The 23329-nt window shown below is 38.0% G+C and overlaps 1 protein-coding gene across 4 annotated transcripts in view; it reads right to left on the bottom strand.

Annotated features, from left to right (window-relative positions):
* Positions 1–596: 596 nt before the first annotated feature.
* Positions 597–23329, bottom strand: part of LOC110451034 (tropomodulin-1-like) — a 39179-nt gene continuing 16446 nt past the window's right edge. For 3 of the 4 annotated variants that reach the window (XM_021498872.1, XM_021498873.1, XM_021498874.1), the window contains exons 2-11: positions 19895–20029; positions 18328–18484; positions 17695–17814; positions 14193–14282; positions 11358–11363; positions 7952–8082; positions 7113–7220; positions 5901–6044; positions 4564–4711; positions 597–3748 (exon numbers count right to left, since the gene is read on the bottom strand). In XM_021498872.1, coding sequence (XP_021354547.1) covers positions 3705–3748; positions 4564–4711; positions 5901–6044; positions 7113–7220; positions 7952–8082; positions 11358–11363; positions 14193–14282; positions 17695–17814; positions 18328–18484; positions 19895–20026 — 1080 coding nt within the window. In that variant the 5' untranslated portion in view covers positions 20027–20029 and the 3' untranslated portion in view covers positions 597–3704. The remainder of the gene's footprint in view (positions 3749–4563; positions 4712–5900; positions 6045–7112; positions 7221–7951; positions 8083–11357; positions 11364–14192; positions 14283–17694; positions 17815–18327; positions 18485–19894; positions 20030–23329) is intronic. The other variant, XM_021498875.1, reaches the window with a different exon arrangement.

Raw genomic sequence — 23329 nt, 5'->3', positions numbered from 1 at the left:
TTGGGAAATTTTCATGTTGACGAAGGTTCTGAAATCTATATACTCTCTCTATATAAAACGCCATGTTCATGAAGTGCTCTGTGACAGTCGAAAGTTAACTTGCAACAGAATATTTTGAATTTGGTGGTGTTTTTTTTTATTCCAGTGCAGGTAATTTTGGGCTTATTTACTCAATGAGAAAAAACAGGGAGCATTTTTACAATGTGAAAATTTCCACTTTTTAGAGAAAAATAATATACCCACAGAATCTATTTTACATTTCTATGGTAGGCACGCTGTGGCCAAGTGGTTAAAGCGACCGACATTCTGCTACCACTAGCCCTCCACAACTGGATCGCTTGTTCGAGACCTACGTGAGGCAGTCGCCAGGTACTGGCTGTAGGTCGGTGGTTTTTCTCCGGGAACACCGGCTTCTCTCCACCACCTAAACCTGGCACATCCTTAAATGACCAAAGCTGTTAAACAGTTAATAGGACGTAAAACACAAACAAACCACTCCCTGTAGAAAATAGAATGACTTCACCTTAAGCCTTGTTATAATTGGTTACTTCGGATAATAGAGAGGAAGGAGTCAAACAAACAACAGGACACTGGAGTTGACGTTTTGTTTTTATTGCGGCCGGCCTGTACCGGTCTAGGAGTGCTGGGATCTACAACTATCCGAGTGTAAAAGGTCACATGAAGCGTTCTCAGATCTGCTATAAAAAAATCTTCATCTAGAAATCTTACAAGCTTAATAAGCAAATAAATATAGAGATAAAGTTCAAAGATAAAGTGTTAAGTACATTTCATAAAGGACCTGAATTCTTCTTCAATTTTGCTAAAAACAGCTCATGTCCCGATATCTCTAAAGAAAACAAAAGTGTCTGTTGTATTTTCATTATCATCAGCTATTTGATCATGTTTAAATATACTTTCTACATGACATTTCTGTCCACATTTATGAAACAATATCTGAAATTTAATGCGTATTTTTTTTTATAATCAATACCAACCATATCAATAGTTTTTTTTATATCATTACTCAAACTATACATTCTTTCAAATTACAGTTATTTTTAAGAAATGGCACTTTTTCATTATTATTTCAAATTTCAAACTGAACTTATATTTTTTTTTAGAAATAGTCACGATTATTTTTTCCCTTTTTGAAAATTGGGACAAAGCTAGAGATATAAAGTTGATTTTGACTTCTCTTCCAGATAAAACATGGCAAGCACCTTGGGTAGCATAGACACTCTACATATAGTGCTAGGCTGACTAGTCAGGTAGGCATCGAACGGTGGTCAGACACTGACAGGTCATCTGTGGCCAGGGACTGACCAGTAAACAGTGGCCAAAGACTGGCCAGTAACCAGTGGCCAAAGACTGACCAACAATTGGTGGCCAGAGACTGACCAGCAAACAGTTGTCAGGGACTGACAGGAAATCTGTGGCCAGGGACTGACAAATAGTGGCCAGTGACTGACCATTAAACAGTGGCCAAAGACTGACCAACAAATAGTGGCCAGAGACTGACCATTTGGTAGAAACTGACCAGAAAACATCTGGTAGAAACTGACCAGCAAGCATTGGCAAGATAATAAATGACAAACCTTCCCAGTGACTGACCATCGAACTATGCCTTGAGACGGCTGTTAATGTCTTTTAGTAAGTGTTATCTGACAGTAATAAGGTCAGTTGTGGCCACTACAGTATGTTTATTGCTGTAGATGAAATAGAATGAGCTAGGTCCATATATGGTTTACATAAAAACTGGGGGACATTTACAGATAACCAGAAACCACTGATATATTTATATATAGCTGGCTTCATACGACAAAAAAAGAAGTGTTATTAATATATAAATCATCACCTAGGTTATACATTATAGAATTCAATACAAGGGGAATAATTTAAGAAATAATACAATTTTCTAAGTAGAAAACACATAATGTAATACTTCAACAACCAATAGATATTATTGCTAAAAACAAATGACAAGCGTGCAGTAGGTTGTCTTCCCTGATAGGGTCAACATCCCCTGATAAAGGGTAACCCCCCCTGATCAGGAGTTTCCTCCTTAAAATCAGGGTGGTCTCCCCTGATAAGGGGTTGTCTCCCCTGATTGGTCGACTGGTATGTGGACAGCAGCTAAAGGTGCACATATTCGCTCTCCGTTCCAGACAATCTTTCTCTATCACTTTCATGTCTTTTGTGCACCAACTCTCACGTTTTACGCTATTCTCTCACTCTCACACTTAATAGGAAATCCGTTCACTTTCTCTCTCATATTTTTAAAACAAAACTATTATCCATAGATCAACTAAAAATTCACAGGAAACACCTCACAATAACGGCAGCTTGGGGAGGTCTGGGTAACTCTAACATAGAAACCATCCAGCCAACTTAAACCGGATGTCTCCAATTGTGACTTGACAAGTATTGAGCATCGATTAACTGTTCATTAGTTAAAAAATACATGAATATTTCATTCACTAATTATCCACTAGTTATCTATAAATTACACTAGCATATTAAGATTACATATCACATGATTTCATCATTATATAAACAAGTACAAATGTAGGTTCAGTAAGACACTGCTTCTCAAATAGTTCTATCGTAACATTATACAATTATTAAACCTCTCCTTAATGTTTTGCTATATAATCTTTTATGAGAAGCCAATATAGTAAGTTTGTATTACTGCCTAACAGCTCCACAGCTTACTATGTTTACAGAGCAGGTTTGAAAGCTCTGCGACCCACAACATTGAGCCACAAAGCAGATATTATGTTTCAGGCCATCTACAGTCTGTGTTTCTATAGAGTCAACATCTCCAGCCTATAACCTGACAAAGCACACAACATAAGCTGTGTTATGTAGGTCAATAGCTTAATAGTAGGGCTGCAACGATATATAACAATATTTTACAGAGTTTGTCGTTTCTGAATTAAGTCTTCTCATATCAGTTCAAACATGGCGAGAGACAGCTCCAGTTTGGTATGCACCTCCGAAGGCGTTAATTGTGTGAAAAGTCATGCCCATTTTGGACCAAGTCAATTTCCAATTGTAATGTTACCATTAAAAATTTGCAATATATATCTTTTCTCATTGCTTCTACTGTTAATATATGTAACGTGACCACAGTATCGTGACCACAGTATTGCGATACGGATCGTGTCGTTGCAGCCCTACTTATAATATTAGACCACAATTCTGACCAAGCAGAGTCGATTGCTGTGATGATGAGCCAGTTTGGGTACTAATGTAAGTGATGAGAGAGGTTTTGTAGATTCAGTCATTTGAGTATCACATTACAAGAATGTCCCCCCTCATGGATAAAACTACTTCCCAGATCCACGAGAGGTCTGCCAAGAGCAAGGATGTCCCACTTCAAGGGTTTGGAGCATAAAATTTCTCGAAGGATGTCCCACCCACTGGGTTTGTACAAGCCATGGGACATTTGGACAGGACAGGGGTATGTACTGTTTTGCTCCTGGTCTGGGACGTCCCATACAGACCCTGACCAAGGATTAGGATGTCCGGCGATGTTTATAGATGGGACTGGTCTTCCCAAATGGCACAGAGACACTCTCCTTCTTCCGATGGGAAAGTTTTACTTAATTGTAATAGTTCTAACATGTCTATGTCTTTCGTCACGAGATTCCTAGGATTGCGAAGGTCGGTCACCATCCAATCACAGCATAGTTTACATAAGCCTAGGATTGTGATTTGCTGCCATCTTCTAACCGTTTTTTCCTCACTGCAAAATAGAAAACACGGAAACATCATTCATCGATAATCAAGACAAGAAGAATACACTGTCGTCGATATCCCCCGCTCGCAGCGAAAAAGTCATCGAGCGTAAAATATAGGTCAAAACCAGCATCCACAATATGTATTCAGTAGATACACAATAGATGCGAGTATAATCAACATAGCACTAGTCTTGTAGTAGGCATGATATAGATGAGAGCAATACTTTGTAACCAGGTGTATGGACGTAACCAGGTGTATGGACGTAACCAGGTGTATGGACGTAACCAGGTGTGTGGACGTAACCAGGTGTATGGACGTGTATGGACGTAACCAGGTGTATGGACGTGTATGGACGTAACCAGGTGTATGGACGTAACCAGGTGTATGGACGTAACCAGGTGTATGGACGTAACCAGGTGTATGGACGTAACCAGGTGTATGGACGTAACCAGGTGTATGGACGTAACCAGGTGTATGGACGTAACCAGGTGTATGGACGTAACCAGGTGTATGGACGTAACCAGGTGTATGGACGTAACCAGGTGTATGGACGTAACCAGGTGTATGGACGTGTATGGACGTAACCAGGTGTATGGACGTAACCAGGTGTATGGACGTAACCATGGACGGACGCACACACAGACCCCATTTTTATATCCCCAGCCAACTAACTTAGCAGGGAATAACACATACAGAAATATCAAAATAAATTCTCCAAAAAATTCTTAATATCCTAATTTAGTCTTTTACATGTGTATGTTTTCATAAAGGTCATCGTGACCTATTTCTACCGTTTTCTCGGATCTGTTGAGTACTTACACAGGTCGTTGTTGTTTTGGATTTTGTCGTGGATGCGGACCCTGGGTTCAGGGAATTCAAAATGAATACCAAACCTAAGTAGGGAAGTGTTGGCCTCGATCAGCTTCAGCAGTTTCATCTCCACCTTGTTTCCAAGTGCCTCCGGTTTCTGTGTAATGAAATACATGTCAAGGATTCAACATTACCGTTCTGTCACATATAAAGGATGCAATTCTGAACAAACATGTAACCAGATATCAACACTACACTAATTGAAATTGATCTATACAGTATTTCTGACTTTCCTAATTAGTATTGACAGGTTTAATTAGCCACAAAATATTTCACTCCTAGTTAATCTTTACGTCAAATTGAGCTACAGAAAGTATATACTATAATCTAGGCGAGGTGGGAGTTGTTTGCTTTGTGACACTTTAATTGATTGTGGTGCTGTAATGTCTGTAATGCCTGAAATATATTTTTTTGATCTATAATATATATAACCTGTAAATTCATATTCGCATGCCATGATGGGGATATAATCAATACAAGAAATGCAAGCGTTCCCACCCAGTAAAAATTTCCAATCTACTGTACCACATATACACTTACTATATCCTAGGTAAACCTGATGACAATTTCCTATCTACTGTACCACATATACACTTACTATATCCTAGGTAAACCTGATGACAATTTCCTATCTACTGTACCACATATACACTTACTATATCCTAGGTAAACCTGATGACAATTTCCTATCTACTGTACCACATATACACTTACTATATCCTAGGTAAACCTGATGACAATTTCCTATCTACTGTACCACATATACACTTACTATATCCTAGGTAAACCTGATGACAATTTCCTATCTACTGTACCACATATACACTTACTATATCCTAGGTAAACCTGATGACAATTTCCTATCTACTGTACCACATATACACTTACTATATCCTAGGTAAACCTGATGACAATTTCCTATCTACTGTACCACATATACACTTACTATATCCTAGGTAAACCTGATGACAATTTCCTATCTACTGTACCACATATACACTTACTATATCCTAGGTAAACCTGATGACAATTTCCTATCTACTGTACCACATATACACTTACTATATCCTAGGTAAACCTGATGACAATTTCCTATCTACTGTACCACATATACACTTACTATATCCTAGGTAAACCTGATGACAATTTCCTATCTACTGTACCACATGATGACTTGATAATTCATCACTCATACTTATAAGTTCCATTAATTGTTAGAAGTATTCATTTTAAGCATCTTGTTTTAATTCTTACCTAGTTAGCAAACCTGAGTTACAACCACTTACCTGGTTAGCAAACCGGAGTTCCTGCAGTACCTGGTTCTCGTTAATGGCCTTAACTATCTCTACCAACGTTTCGCCGCTGATGAAGTTTGACTCCAGACTCAGCACCTTGAGTGTCTTGTTGGCTTTGAGTACATCAGGGATAACCTGTACAATAGATAAACAGTACTACATTATACCAGTGTTATTTATGATTTTATAATAGTACTACTTAATGATAATTCGAGGTTCTTATATAAAGCTTTATGACAACCTAGTTCGTAGGTCTTCTCAAAGCATTTCAACAAGAGGCCCAATGGGCCTGCATCGCTCACCTGGTATTAATCTCACACTTGTAATATTAAAAGTGGACTCAAATACAGCTACAGGCAGAATACCAGTGTTCGATTCATAAGAACCTATTAAAAGATTTAAACATATGACGCCTGTGACCTTGAATTTTGAACAAGGACATTAGGTTGAAAGTGGGTCAAGGTCATTCATTTGAACAACCTTGGTAGTCCTTCATCCCAGCATGCTACAGGCCCAATTTCAGTTCCCTGGGCCTTTTGGTTATTGAGAAGAAGTGGTTTGAAGATTTTACTCCATTTGACCCCTGTGACCTTGAAAGTGGGTCTAGGTCATTCATTTGAACAAACTTGGTAGACCTTCATCCCAGCATGCTACTGGCCAAATATCATCACCCTAGGCCTTTTGGTTATTGAGAAGAAGTTGTTTTAAAGTAAATCCGGCCGGACGACGCACGCCGTACCACGGGCCAGGTAAGCTAAAAATTGTCATCTGTGGTTATAGAGCCTTTGCAACCAGCCAATATCTTTCTCAACTCCCTGGGGAGCATACAGCTGGAGCTGCCATTTCGGCTCTCACAGCTAACATTAGACAGTTCCAGCACTGTCCAACCACATACTCATTTACAGCTGAGTAGACTGAAACAAGCAGAGTAAAGTATGTTGTTCAAAGATACAACACAGTGCCGTAAGGAGACTCGAACCTGCAACCCTTCGGTCACGAGCCTGGCGTCCTACCAATAGACTACTGTGCCTTCTAATATGACCTAACTAAGTTGTGGTGCTGTCATTTTTACTGTGCTGCTCAATTGTATTTAGACCTCCATGTGCAGCTAGTAATTGTAGACTAATTTGTAATTTAAGTTTTCACAGGTTTATATTTGCTTTACTTTCGGATGATTTCAAGTGATCAGTCAGGTAAACTTACGGAGGCGACTTTGTCCGTCATTGCGACGTTGGCCATCTCTAGAGTTTCCAGACAGGTGTTGGTTTTAAGTCCCTCTACAATCTCAGTTTGACGCTCGTTTGAAATATTCTGAAATGAAATCATATCAGTAGTGAATTAACGCTAGCCTTTTCAAAGGTTTTTAAACATACTAAGTAAGAACACGTATTACTATTCACATTGTAAAGGAACACTATGTAACTCTTTAAGGAAACATGCTTATCGATCGGGTGGAATGGTACGCTTTACTCATAGTTTGTCATGTATTGCCATGCAAAGTTAACTCATTCACCCCTGAAGACACATTTGACCTCTAATTCAAAGGTTGGAATTGTTCATTAAGAAATTTCAGGGGTGAATGAGTTAACACTTTTTTTTTCAACTCGGTTTTATAATTCTTGTATGCAGCAATTTTTTTCAAAAGGGTACAAGATACTTCTAAGACGACATCAATATTTATTTCAGCAACTGCTGTCGTCAAATCATTTGTTCCGAAATCAAGGTATTTTCAAACAGACAGACAGTAAGGCACTGTAGCATTCCTTAAAATTAGGTCTGACACATTCTCATTCCCACTTATTGAGAAAGCTTGCTTATAATGATGTCAAGTCTGTGTCCTCGGACAAAGTATCGTCTCAAAGACATTCAACTCTTATACTAATTAGGCTTATAGCGAGCTGATCTTCATGTCGCCTAGAATTCATCACGATGTGTTTTACTATGCAAAACATAAGACTTTGATATGTGAAGGGTCCCTTGCTGCAATTTTATTGCTTCAATGTAAAATGGCATCAACAATGAACAGCATGCTCGTGGTTTACCTTGATGTTATTCAGGTTCAGTGTTTTGAGCTTGGCGTCGTTGGCCTTTATCTGTTTTATACTCTCCTCCACGTCAGTATTGTTAGGGGGCTCAGCAGGCACCATCTTAAGCGCCTGTGCCTTGGCATGACCTGTCAGGGGACATAACTCATCAGTTCTCATCATCAAGGGGACATAACTCATCAGTTATCATCATCAAAGTAAAAGGAAGTAACTGACCGCTATATATAATCCTCAGGACATATACCTCAATTAATCAAAAGTAAGGGACATAACACATCAACTAATCATTACCAAGGGGACATAACTCACCATTCAAAAGGTAATTAGGGGCGACAAGTCATCATTCAAACATACTCAAGGGACATAACTAAATTACAAACAAGGCATATTAATCATTCTACATGTAACACCATCAGGGGACATTACCCATGATAAAACAAATGCATGTCAAGTCATATAAATACATAAACACAACATACTGATACTCTTATGGCAGCAAATAATACAATGTTAACACCTAACAACGGTTATTAGGGGTGTAGTATTCACACTACCCCTAATAATTTAATCTTGCTTGTAACAAGCATTTCCATCCCATAAGGAAAAAATATAACGTCGCCATTTGTAACGTCGTTTTTGATTGGTTGATACAGCGGCGCAATAATTTCTAAGAGAAAAGAGTCCATCAATAAAAGTGGATTTCCACAGGGATTGTGTATATAGTAGATTAAATTATAAGGATTAACACAAAAAACCGGAGTGTACTCTCATCATAAACCGCTGCACAGTTTATTTAGAGTACACTCCGTTTTTTTGTGTTTTATCTCCATAACATGAAAAATATATTCAAGTTAAGCCTTAAACAACGGTTATTAGGGGTGTATTATACACACTACCCTATTGCAAGTGTTGTACAGAATAGTGCACCCCCCCTCCCCTCCCCTCAAGTACTGCAAATTACTCATATTTTGTGAAAATAAACTTTACAGCTAATATTGACTTTTACGTATCCACTTTATTTGTTCAACTCGTATAAAACAAGTTTTTTTAACTTATAATTATCCCTCTTGTTGGTGGGCAGGGCAGCAGTGGGACTGATAGGTTACCCAATATTGCTTCACATCTGATGAGAGAGTAGGACCCTGTACATCGAGGTCAAAGGTGATTACCTTATGTACAATTGCTCTATTTTACAACCAGTTAAAACAATTTCTCAACTGTTAAAATTAGAGATTGATTTTATATTTAAAATAAATCAATTTGATCATTTAATGATATTTTAGTGAATACAAATTTTAAATAAATTATTTGCATCATCTATAACTTGATTGCAATTTTGTTTTAGTAAATCTAAAGATTGAAGTACAAAGTCAATTTTTTATCTGGTAAACAAAACCGCTCTTAGTCAGTTGATTTTGTTTCTGAACACATATACTTTATTTACATGTGTATGTTTAGGTTTTCATTGAATACTTTTTTCTAAGCTGAAAGAAAAGATATCTGTTCCTTCCACCAAATCACTGACATGCAAAACCATAAGGTACCAAGTATATACATATATGTACCACTTAATAGTTGAGATAGCTCTGGAAACATGCTGAGGATATTTTTTACACTAAAATATCTCAAACCAGATTTCATTATAATACATCTGGCAAGGTTCATGAAGTCTCATGGATTTGGATCAAGTAATAAGATGGTCTATATTTTGAATATGGAAAACTACTGATTTCACACAATTTTACTTTGTTGAATATTCAAATTAAAACCTGACAAATTTTGCCTTTATATTGTTGCTTGTGACATCACTATGGATGTTACACAATCTGATGGGATGGTGTTATTGTACACTGTAGAGTGATTAGTATATGATACAAATATATATACTTAAGTGAAGGTACGTATACTGTGAATGTAATTATTACTGTATTCCGGGAAATTTTTCGCTGCAAATTAATTTTCACCTTTTTTCGTCCTCCATACTGAGGACAAATTTATCATTACAGCGAATACAAGTAATCAGCCTAACCAATATGATAATTAATTGTGAAAGGCGAAATTAACACAGGTCGAAAATTGATTTCTTAGGCAAAAAGGGAAGTTTGACTGAGCTAAAATTTCCCTGTATACAGTACCTGCATATTTTTGTGTAAGATGATAGAAAGGTAAAGGGGGAGGTATACGTAGGTGGTAGTGTTTATTGAATAGGCACTTGACGACCTGGGCTTGTTTCCATGAAACAGTTCTAAGCTCAAACTCTTGTACTTTGCCCTAGAGTTATTTTTTGTTCCACTGATAAATGGATAAAAATTCATATTTGTTAACAATTTGGAGTAATATTAAAGAAATATGAAGCCCAATGCTGTTTTTAAATGTTAATATTTTAGTTTTTAACCATGTCACATTAATTTTAGCGAGTTACAAGGAAGCTAGTTTGAACACAGAATTCATGCTTGAATATGATAATGGTTTTTTTGTGAATACTGGCCAAAGTTTTAGGAAACAAATATACGAAGTGTGCTGCATGCATAACCTGTGAAATAAACTGAGAAAGATTGAAGCTGAGGGCAGGCGACGGAGTGAAGACTTATGTCAGTATGTTAATATTGTATAATATTATAAGTGAACATGTACAATACAATTTTTTCTTAAATTGCCAAATGACATCCTTGAATGACTCATAGTTATATCAGAACATTCAAACCTAATATCTTAATTTTATGCAAATAAGCACTTGACACCTAAAATGGAATGATGTGATCTTTAAACAATTATGATTATTGAAAAAAAAAATGTTGTCTATTACTGACTTTTGGTCCATTGATAATGTTTATCAGTGATTTTATATACAATCAGAGTTAATCTAAATAAATTTTGTGCAAACTTATAGTCAAATTTGGTAAATTTCTTCATTTTAAATTGAAAAATTTAGACTGATAAAAACAGCTAGGGGTATATATATATATGTGTTCCAGGTAAAATCTCAAATTCTTCATCAAGAATTGGTTAAACAATCTGAAAAGATATTTTTCAAAAAGATCTTGCACTGGCTTTTAGGCACATTATAAGTGACAGTGTTTTACAGACACAGGTTGTGTTAATGTTGTTTTAGCAGTAGTTATGACTTACATGTTAGATACTGACAACTATTTAACATCAGGCAGGGTGAGTCAGAAGCTATAGAGGGTTTGGCAGAACATTTAAAGCTTTAAACTTTGGTGTAGAAAGTTTAATCGATTCAAGTTGAGGACACATGTACTGGCTGAACCTCGTTAGATTTCACCATCCCCAAATCGAGTCGCAACAGACTATGCAGTCTCAGTACATGTGTCCTCAGAAATTGAGTGACCTATGGTCGTAGTTACTGAGAGTAGAAATAAACATAGGTATATATGCTACTTACCGCCATCTGATAGGCAAACACAAAACAATGCATCGGTTAGTCACATCAAACAACACAATGACGCCATACACAACACTTCATGTAAACAACATACCATATTCTTACACAAATACAAGGCAGTTTGCTCTTAACCCATTGACCTCTGTAAACCACAATGGACACATCCAGGTCAATGCATGGTTGAGTCAACTAAAGTTACATAGGGATGAAAGGGTTACATGAAATTTTTCAAAAAATAATTATAAATAATGCTGAAATCAAAACTTCATATGGAATCTTGATTCCTTTTTATACCATTTTTTAACATGTTTTTATTGTTGTGTGTAAAATGTTAATAATGAGAAGTTATATTTCCCACAAATTAAAAAAATAATCTTTTATGGGCGAACTACCTGTATAAAGCAGTGTTAATGACTGATTGTAATGAAGCAGTCCTAAGGCCAACCATGGAAAAATATTTGTTTGCTGTACATCTCAGATAACCATTATCAATGACACAACTCGTATAGTTTTGAGCTACATCACATTTTCATTCAATCTCTTAGTATTCAGTACCAGCCTTCCTAGCAAGACACTGGTCTGATTTACCTTTGTAGTATTCCGTCTTTGCGTATTGCAGAGTTATCTTCTCTTGTGAGCAGGTATTGATTGTTCCGTCATTGGTTTGTGTGAGAAAATAACGTCGATTTCTCAAAAATTGATGACGTTACTCTCGCAAACAAATGACGTAACAATCAATACCTGCTCACAAGAGCAGATAACTCCCTGGCCCAGAAAGACGGAATAGAGACCCACACAGCAAACAGATATTAAGTTGAGGCTGGCCTAACATTTATATAGAACTTGTACATGTCTGTCTGTATCCTTACCTGGAGACGCTGTCAACACAAGGTTCACATGCTGTTATACACATACCAAGGGCCACACATAAACAATATCTGTTTCCAATCTTCCGACCGTCATTATACACAAACATACCAAATACTACACGCAACATATAAAATTAACTTTCCCATTTACTGACTGAAACATATCTCCGACTAGGTCACACTTGAAAATATCTGTGACCTAGTACAGACCCGTGTGACTTTTATTGTGACAACATCCCCTATCCCTCCCCATTGTTTTCCCAGCCCGGGGGAGAACATCCCCTTTCCCTCCGAATCGTTTCCCTGGTCTGGGGAGAACATGCCCTATCCCTCCCCATTGTTTCCCTGGTCTGGGGGAGAACATGCCCTATCCCTCCCCATTGTTTCCCTGGTCTGGGGGAGAACATGCCCTATCCCTACCCATTGTTTCCCTGGTCCGGGGGAGAACATGCCCTATACTTCCCCATCGTCTCCCTGGCCCGGGGGAGAACATGCCCTATCCCTCCCCATTGACTCCCTGGCCCAGGTGAGAACATGCCCTATCCCTCCCCATTGTTTCGCTGGCCCGGGGAAGAACATGCCCTATCCCTACCCATCGTTTACCTGGTCCGAGGGCGAACATGCCCTATCCCTCCCCATTGTTTCCCTGGTCCGAGGGAGAACATGCCCTATCCCTCCCCATTGCTTCCCTGGTCTGGGGGAGAACATGCCCTATACCTACACATCGTTTCCCTGGCCCGGGGGAGAACATCCCCTATCCCTCCCCATTGTTTCCCTGGTCCGGGGGAGAACATGCCCTATACTTCCCCATCGTCTCCCTGGCCCGGGGGAGAACATGCCCTATCCCTCCCCATTGGCTCCCTGGCCCGGGGGAGAACATGCCCTACCCCTCCCCATTGTTTCCCTGGTCTGGGGGAGAACATGCCCTATCCCTCCCCATTGTTTCGCTGGCCCGGGGAAGAACATGCCCTATCCCTCCCCATCGTTTCCCTGGTCCGAGGGAGAACATGCCCTATCCCTCCCCATTGTTTCCCTGGTCCGAGGGAGAACATGCAGAACACTTGTTAGTCATGAACCACACTTCCATACACAATCCAGGCACATGCCTTGTAATACATATTCTGATGACAGTTCTACAGCAGCTGATCACAACTTAGAAAGGATGGGTCCTTCATAAATACAATACATCTCCAGCACACGCTGGCAAATACACATAGGGAGATATTAGCCAGGTGGCATAGGACTAGTAGTTTGCGCCTGATAAGGCAGCTCCTGCGAATTACTCAAAAATTGTATTGCTAATTGTATTAATTGTATATCTATGTACTGTATAACTTTGTACTGTAAAGCGCTTTACAGATATTGTATATTATTATTTTTATTATAAACAGATCTTGTAAGACATATGGTACTTTTTTGAGTAACTTCATCTTATATCAAAATCTTCCACAGCTGCATCCAGCAATGATTCTTGCTGTTTTGACAATTAAACATATTTATATATTCTACCTTCATTTTATTTTTTAGAGTTAAGGTTATATGCTACCTTACACATGATTTGTGTGGAGCTATCTTGCTTAAAACTTATATAACATTATCTACATGTTCATAATTATCTGAGTGCAATACTGATGCATGAGCATGTGTTTACCTTTCAAGCTAGTGTTATCAACTCATTTACCCTGTGGAATACTAGTTCTAGTTACTGACAGGTCATTTAAGTTGGGAAATCTTCTATGTAGCAAAATTTTATCTTGAATTGTAGTTTCAAGAAAGTGTATTTTGAATATATATTGTATCTATATACTTGTAAAACAAATTCCAAATATTAGTCTGAGAATACATAAAACGTGTCATAGTAAGGACACATACATGTACATATCCCTAAATTTGGTGACAAAAAAACAAAATATTCTTTTCTTTTCTACACACCTGTAAAACAAAAGTGGAATGTTGTGATATTTACCTGAGAAGCTGCCTGTGTGTGAAATATCCTCACTCTCCAGGGAGGCGTAGTACTGTGTCTGGTTCAACATGCCGTGGAATCCCAACACAGCTGTAACACAAGACAAGATAAAGTAAAATCTGTCCAAACAACTACCTCTGTATCTTCATCACTTGTAAATAATGATCACCTGCCTATAGTGACCATCTGTCTACAATAACCATTTGTCTTAAATGATCATCTGTTTATAGTTTTTGTTTTTATTGAGCACTTGTCTAGATGAAGACCTTTCTATACTGATGAACTGTTCATTATCAACAATCTTTCTTAAGTCACCACCTGTTTGTATTAATCCCCTGTCTGAAGCGATGACTTTAGTGACCTCCTGTTTGTATTAATCCCCTGTCTGAAGTGATGACTTAAGTGACCACCTGTTTGTATTAATCCCCTGTCGGAAGTGATGACTTTAGTGACCACCTGTTTGTATTAATCCTCTGTCTGAAGTGATGACTTTAGTGACCACCTGTCTGTATTAATCCCCTGTGTGAAGTGATGACTTAAGTGACCACCTGTTTGTATTAATCCCCGGTCTGAAGGGATGACTTTAGTGACCACCTGTTTGTATTAATCCTCTGTCTGAAGTGATGACTTTAGTGACCACCTGTCTGTATTAATCCCCTGTGTGAAGTGATGACTTAAGTGACCACCTGTTTGTATTAATCCCCTGTCTGAAGCGATGACTTTAGTGACCTCCTGTTTGTATTAATCCCCTGTCTGAAGCGATGACTATAGTGACCACCTGTTTGTATTAATCCCCGATCTGAAGTGATGACTTTAGTGACCACCTGTTTGAATTAATCCCCTGTCTGAAGTGATGACTTAAGTGACCACCTGTTTGTATTAATCCCCTGTCGGAAGTGATGACTTTAGTGACCACCTGTTTGTATTAATCCCCTGTCTGAAGAGATGACTTTAGTGACCACCTGTTTGTATTAATCCTCTGTCTGAAGTGATGACTTTAGTGACCACCTGTCTGTATTAATCCCCTGTGTGAAGTGATGACTTAAGTGACCACCTGTTTGTATTAATCCCCTGTCTGAAGTTATGACTTTAGTGACCACCTGTTTGTATTAATCCTCTGTCTGAAGTGATGACTTTAGTGACCACCTGTCTGTATTAATCCCCTGTGTGAAGTGATGACTTAAGTGACCACCTGTTTGTATTAATCCCCTGTCTGAAGAGATGACTTTAGTGACCACCTGTTTGTATTAATCCTCTGTCTGAAGTGATGACTTTAGTGACCACCTGTCTGTATTAATCCCCTGTGTGAAGTGATGACTTAAGTGACCACCTGTTTGTATTAATCCCCTGTCTGAAGCGATGACTATAGTGACCACCTGTTTGTATTAATCCCCGATCTGAAGTGATGACTTTAGTGACCCCCTGTTTGTATTAATCCCCTGTCTGAAGTGATGACTTAAGTGACCACCTGGTTGTATTAATCCCCTGTCTGAAGTGATGACTTTAGTGACCCCCTGTTTGTATTAATCCCCTGTCTGAAGTGATGACTTTAGTGACCACCTGTTTGTATTAATCCCCTGTCTGAAGTGATGACTTACATATAGTTATTCCTCTTATTACTTGCCTATTTTGATTGCATATAATTAATATAAGTCCCCACTTCTCTATAAGCACCTGTTGATTATTAATGATCATCTATCTAAAGTGACCACCTGTATACAGTGACCACTGCCTGTCATTAGTGATTGCCTTTCCAAATGATCATCTATATAAAGTGACCACATGTGTATAGTGACCACCTGTATATAGTGACTGCCTGTCTATACTGACCACCTATATACAGTGACCACTGCCTGTCTTTAGTAACTAACTTTGTAAATGATCATCTATATGTAGTGACTGCCTGTCTATACTGACCACCTGTCTATAGTGACCACTGCCTGTCTTAAGTAACTAACTTTGTAAATGATCGTCTATATGTAGTGACTGCCTGTCTATAGTGACCACCTGTATATAGTGACCACTGCCTGTCTTTAGTAACTACTTTGTAAATGATCGTCATTATGTAGTGACTGCCTGTCTGTATTGACCACCTGTCTATAGTGACCACTGCCTGTCTTTAGTAATTAACTTTGTAAATGATCGTCTTTATGTAGTGACTGCCTGTCTATATTGACCACCTGTATATAGTGACCACTGCCTGTCTTTAGTAACTAACTTTGTAAATGATCGTCTTTATGTAGTGACTGCCTGTCTATATTGACCACCTGTATATAGTGACCACTGCCTGTCTTTAGTAACTAACTTTGTAAATGATCGTCTTTATGTAGTGACTGCCTGTCTATATTGACCACCTGTATATAGTGACCACTGCCTGTCTTTAGTAACTAACTTTGTAAATGATCGTCTTTATGTAGTGACTGCCTGTCTATATTGACCACCTGTATATAGTGACCACTGCCTGTCTTTAGTAACTAACTTTGTAAATGATCGTCTTTATGTAGTGACTGCCTGTCTATATTGACCACCTGTATATAGTGACCACTGCCTGTCTTTAGTAACTAACTTTGTAAATGATCGTCTTTATGTAGTGACTGCCTGTCTATATTGACCACTGCCTGTCTTTAGTAATTAACTTTGTAAATGATCGTCTAAATGTAGTGACTGCCTGTCTATACTGACCACCTGTATATAGTGACCACTGCCTGTCTTTAGTAATTAACTTTGTAAATGATCGTCTATATGTAGTGACTGCCTGTCTATACTGACCACCTGTATATAGTGACCACTGCCTGTCTTTAGTAACTAACTTTGTAAATGATCGTCTATATGTAGTGACTGCCTGTCTATATTGACCACCTGTATATAGTGACCACTGCCTGTCTTTAGTAACTAACTTTGTAAATGATCGTCTTTATGTAGTGACTGCCTGTCTATATTGACCACCTGTATATAGTGACCACTGCCTGTCTTTAGTAACTAACTTTGTAAATGATCGTCTTTATGTAGTGACTGCCTGTCTATATTGACCACCTGTATATAGTGACCACTGCCTGTCTTTAGTAACTAACTTTGTAAATGATCGTCTTTATGTAGTGACTGCCTGTCTATATTGACCACTGCCTGTCTTTAGTAATTAACTTTGTAAATGATCGTCTAAATGTAGTGACTGCCTGTCTATACTGACCACCTGTATATAGTGACCACTGCCTGTCTTTAGTAATTAACTTTGTAAATGATCGTCTATTTGTAGTGACTGCTGTCTATACTGACCACCTGTATATAGTGACCACTGCCTGTCTTTAGTAACTAACTTTGTAAATGATCATCTATATGTAGTGACTACCTGTCTATAGTGACCACCTGTATATAGTGACCACTGCCTGTCTTTAGTAATTAACTTTGTAAATGATCGTCTATATCGTCTATATGTAGTGACCAAATGTTTTGATCACCGGCCTCAAGTTAGAGTAGAAGTCGTGTGACTTGTGAGAGAGGTTACCAGCGAGGTCGACGAGCTCCTCCTCTGTAGCCTCAGATAAGATGTCGTCCCACTCGGTCTGTACCGTCTCGTCCTCGTGTATAGCTGCCTTTGGTTCCTCTTTACGCTCGTATACTTTCCCTGTAACACAAAGTTCAGCTCTTAAAGTTCCACTTGTAACACTAAGATACCGTTATCTTAACTTAATTCAAAGGTTGGAATAGTTCATTATGAAATTTCAGGGGTGAATGAGTTAATAACTTGGGTTTTCCCTTAAAACCGATAATAATAAAGCCCAGACGGATAATTTTGCCTGTGAGACATAGGAGTAATGACTGTATACCCGAGACATTTTTGCCCAGTCCAATTGTTACCATTCAATGGTAAAATCCATTTTCACCCCATATCAGATTTGACCTTCATGTTTTATTATTTTGCATATCATGTTGTTTGCTGTATTGATAAATTTGCCCTATCTAAGGAGGGTGAAAAGATGAAAATTTAACTGCAGCAAAAATTTCCTGGTATACCATATTTCTTTTTGTTGGGATAACTTAAAATGGTTTTTTTCCTGGACATAAAGTATGTTTCCTGTATACATTATCTCCAAACTGTTGGTATTTTGAGAGTTATCTCCCTGTAACACTGACTGACCTTTTGTCTCCTTGACGTATGGTTTCATCTGTTCCCAGTCTTTCTCGTTCTTAGCTTTTTTCTCCAAGAAGGCGAGCAGCTTTTCCCGTTTGTACGGACCGGTGGGATCCTTCGAGGTCTGAGGCTTCATACGCTGACTCGGCGGCAGGAACGAGTTCTATAATTAGAACGAGCTTCGGCATAGTGGTCCACACAACAGTCATTATTATTGCTGTCATCAATGTTAACTAACATGTAGTTGTTTTTAACCTACAAACTAGTTCATGGCCAGTGTAAGCGGATTTCTCTGTCTAAATAATAAATCCTTCCAAAAAACTACGACCACACCTGTCACACCAAATTTAATTCTATAAGTATCCAATCAATTGCTCTGTTGAGAAATTATTTTTATTTGTCAATGCTGTGAACAGTGTGTAAATGTTATGAACAGTGTGTCAATGTCGTGAACAAAATGTCAATGTCATGAGCAGTGTGTTAATGTCATGAACAGTGTGTCAATGTCATGAACAGTGTGTCAATATCATGATCAGTGTGTCAATATCATGATCAGTGTGTCAATTTAAAGATCAGTGTGCCAATGTCATGAACAGTGTGTCAATGTCATAAGCAGTATGTAAATGTCGTGATCAGTGTGTCAATGTCGTGATCAGTGTACCAATGTTGTGATATGTGTGTCAATGTCATAAGCAGTATGTAAATGTCGTGATCAGTGTGTCAATGTTGTGATCAGTGTGCCAATGTTGTGATACGTGTGTCAATGTCATAAGCAGTGTGTCAATGTTGTGAGCAGTATGTAAATGTTGTGAGCAGTATGTAAATGTTGTGAGCAGTGTGTCAATGTCATGAGCAGTATGTAAATGTCGTGATCAGTGTGTCAATGACCTGATCAGTGTGTCAATGTCGTGATCAGTGTGCCAATGTTGTGATATGTGTGTCAATGTCATGAACAGTGTGTCAATGTCATGAGCAGTATGTAAATGTCGTGATCAGTGTGTCAATGACCTGATCAGTGTGTCAATGTCGTGATCAGTGTGCCAATGTCGTGATCAGTGTGCCAATGTTGTGATATGTGTGTCAATGTCATGAACAGTGTGTCAATGTCATGAGCAGTATGTAAATGCTGTGAGCAGTATGTAAATGTTGTGAGCAGTGTGTCAATGTCATATATACAGTTTCAATATCATTAACAATGTGTCAATGTTGTGATCAATGTGTTTATGTATAACTGATGTGTCAATGATAGAGATTGAGATCAATTTTAAGTATATAATCTCTAAATTTGTTTTTATCCTCATTGTCAATATGTTCAGGTGCTTTAATTATAAGTAAAGATTTCCACCATTAGAGTATTGTTCTGATACTTCTGTACAAGTATAAAGGGGAGGACAATGATCACAAGGCCAAGGTCACTTGATCACAAAGCCAAGGTCACATGATCACAAAGCTAATTAAAAGGTCACATGATCGTAGGGCCAAGGTCACATGATCACAAAGCCAATGTCACATGATCATAAGGCCAATGTCACATGATCACAAGGCCAATGTCACATGATCAACCATAACTTACATCAGGGTCGAAGTCGCCATTTAGCTCATCAATCTCCTCTGCGGTCAGCTGTGACAGGATTTTGTCGATGTCATCAATGTCAAAGTCCTCCACTTCCTTGGTGGCCTTCAGCTGTACGCCTTCTAACGCCATCTTCTACAACATCGCAAATTATTTTGGTTATTTAATTTGGCATAACACACAAGTAGTGCAGGACATAATACGTGTATATTTAGAATATATTCATTGCAAAACCTTTCAAACATGGTGGTATATATTGTGTATGTTGGAAATAGACAATTTGAGAATAAGATGTATATACCGGTATATTAAATGTACCTGGTAGGTGTTCATCTGCGGATATTATACAGATATCACATGTAAAAGTGTATTGAACTGGATGTACTGGTACCGAAATAAGACTGTAAACATGATTATTGATACAATTTTCTATTAGCTTAATATCACTTCTCATTTGTCAGAGGAAAACATGTTATTAACCGGAGCATGACATAAAGAGAAAACTTGTTTTTCTGAACATGTCAGATGTATTGCAGGGTTGAAATATCTCCGGAATATGGACCGGATTGGTTTTAGAGTATTTAGCGTCCTACATGTACCGTTATTAACCCTTTCACCCCTAGGTAAATTTAGTGGACTCTACCATACATCCATTGTGGTTCACAGTGGTGAAAGGTTTAACAGCAGGTATATTTCAGGACATGCCTCCATATATCTGCTAACGTTGGAGACAGGGTCCGTTGGAGTATTTGCCTCCCTATGATAGTGCAGATCTGATGCTGAGGTTATACAACTACCTCAATGAAATACCATGTGGAAGCTTTTAACTCATTCAACCCTGAAGCCACATTTGAACTCTTCCAACTCAAAGGATGGAATAGTTTGTTATGAAACTTCAGAATTGAATGAGTAAAGGTACCCAACATAACATTCTAACAGATATCTTAAATTTGACACATTAATTAAGGTTTACAAGTTTTTATTCTTGAAGAGTATAACTGTCATCTACCTGGACAGTCACACCAAAACCTCAAATCACTATCACTGTGTTCCGTATATGTACATATAATGATAATTGAACTACATTGTATGTAACCAAGTAGTCAGGTTTCAACTGGTGTCATATTACTCAATTTACTGTATAATGTCACGTTCTGGTTAATATGTTTTTTTGAATCACAAACTTCTACATGTAAATAGTGATTAGTTTATTGTTTCCTGTTAACATTATAACTTGATCTATCACACATAAACAATTATCTGTACATGTATGTACTCCAGGTTTAAAGGGGCTGGTCGGGGGGAAAATGTCATATTTGCTAAAATGGCATACACATGTTTAAAATACCTTCTTATGAAATATACCGATACAAATTTTGCTGAAATTCACTCCCTAAGAGTTAAAATTATAATTTTATTAAAGAAATCCTAAATCGTCACCTGACAGTCTAAAACTATCAATTGACCAAGATCAATGATGTAATTTTACCGCAGGCGCGTCATCAACAAGGCCAAATGTAAACATCGCGGCGAAAGAAAAAGATGCATGCAAAAGTCATGACAGGCACGAGGTATCAATATCGTTATATTTAACAACAACATATAGGTAGGAATACTACACTTGCATCTTACGTATAGTATTGCTGTCTTGTCCGCTAGTTGAGTCTGACATGGCACATGACGGCCTGCTATTGTTGTTATCTTAACTGCCTCACTTTCAAAACAACCACGTGACATATATAAATAGATCTGCGCTAAATTTACGCAGGGCTTCCCCGAGATTTCAGTGGTCAAAACTGGACATTGCAAGCAGAACTCGACCATCATATTGCCGTGGTATAACTTTTGGAAGGCCAGAGAATGCATTTAGACCCATTTATTTTGTAATTTTTTCCCCGACCAGCCCCTTTAACTAGAAAAACTTTTATGCAATGCAACATTGATTATACAGTGGCCCTATAAATAGAGCAAGCAACAGACTGAAAGAGACTTCGGTGAGCCTGATATTTCTAATTGTGTTCTAAATAACAACAGGGGATTCATATCATAACAAATGTACATATGTATTGTATATGTAAAATTTAAAAAATATGATATTGTCAGACGTTTTTGGTTTTCACAGAAAAAAAAGTGTGCTGATTTATATATTCATATCACATTTTGCTTACTTTAATTAGTACCTCACATTTTTCTGACAAAAGACACATGGTACATAAACAACATAAAGAAGTCAGATCTAGAACTTCAGCTGACCCAGGACTTAACTCATTCACCCCTGAAATTTCATAATGAACTATTCCAACCGTTGAATTGAAGAGTTCAAATGTGTGTTCAGGGTTGAATTAGTTGAAATAGTTTTAGAAGTCAAAACTTTACTTTTTTCTTTAAAGTAGGTGGGTCAAAACAGGTCAATCTTATTTGACTCAAATAAGCTTGCATTTCAAACCCAATAGTAAAATAAAAGCTCATTTTGGAGTCAAATACATTACTCTCACAGGTCAAGTAGGTATCGTAGTGAATGGGATGCATTTTCAAGAGACAGCAAAGTGTACATGTTGGTGGCTTGCATTTGTTGCAGCTGCTAGATAGGTATATATACCTACCAGCTGTGATATACTACCTAGTCACTGTACATGTTGTGTATATAATGCATGTTGTTCTTATATACATGTATAGCCTAGGTACATGTACACATGTGTACACTTGGTTGTAGACTTGTAATTTATAGCCTAGGTACATGTACACATGTGTGCACGTGGTTGTAGACTTGTAATTTATAGTCTAGGTACATGTACACATGTGTGCACGTGGTTGTAGACTTGTAATTTATAGTCTAGGTACATGTACACATGTGTGCACATGGTTGTAGACTTGTAATTTATAGTCTAGGTACATGTATACATGTATAGCCTAGGTACATGTACACATGTATAGTCTAAGTACATGTACACATGTATTTCCTAGGTACATGTACCCATGTATAGCCTAGGTACACATACACATGTATAGCTTAGGTACATGTACACATGTATAGCCTAGGTACATGTACACATGTATAAGCTAGGTACATGTACACATGTATAGCCTAGGTACATGTACACATGTATAGACTAGGTACATGTACAAATGTATAGCCTAGGTACATGTACACATGTATAGCCTAGGTACATGTACACATGTATATCATAGGTACATGTACACATGAATAAGCTAGGTACATGTACACATGTATAAGCTAGTTACATGTATACATGCATAGCCAAGGTACATGTTCACATGTATAGCCTAGGTACCTGTACACATGTATATCCTAGGTACATGTACACATGTATAGCCTAGGTACATGTAGACATGTATATCCTGGGTACATGTACACATGTATAGCCTTGGTACATGTACACATGTATAGTCTAGGTACATGTACACATGTATAGT

This window comes from Mizuhopecten yessoensis, unplaced genomic scaffold (genome assembly GCF_002113885.1).
Source record: "Mizuhopecten yessoensis strain PY_sf001 unplaced genomic scaffold, ASM211388v2 scaffold5737, whole genome shotgun sequence".
Classification (NCBI taxonomy): Eukaryota; Metazoa; Mollusca; class Bivalvia; order Pectinida; family Pectinidae; genus Mizuhopecten; species Mizuhopecten yessoensis.
This window is presented reverse-complemented; position numbering and strand designations above follow the sequence as displayed.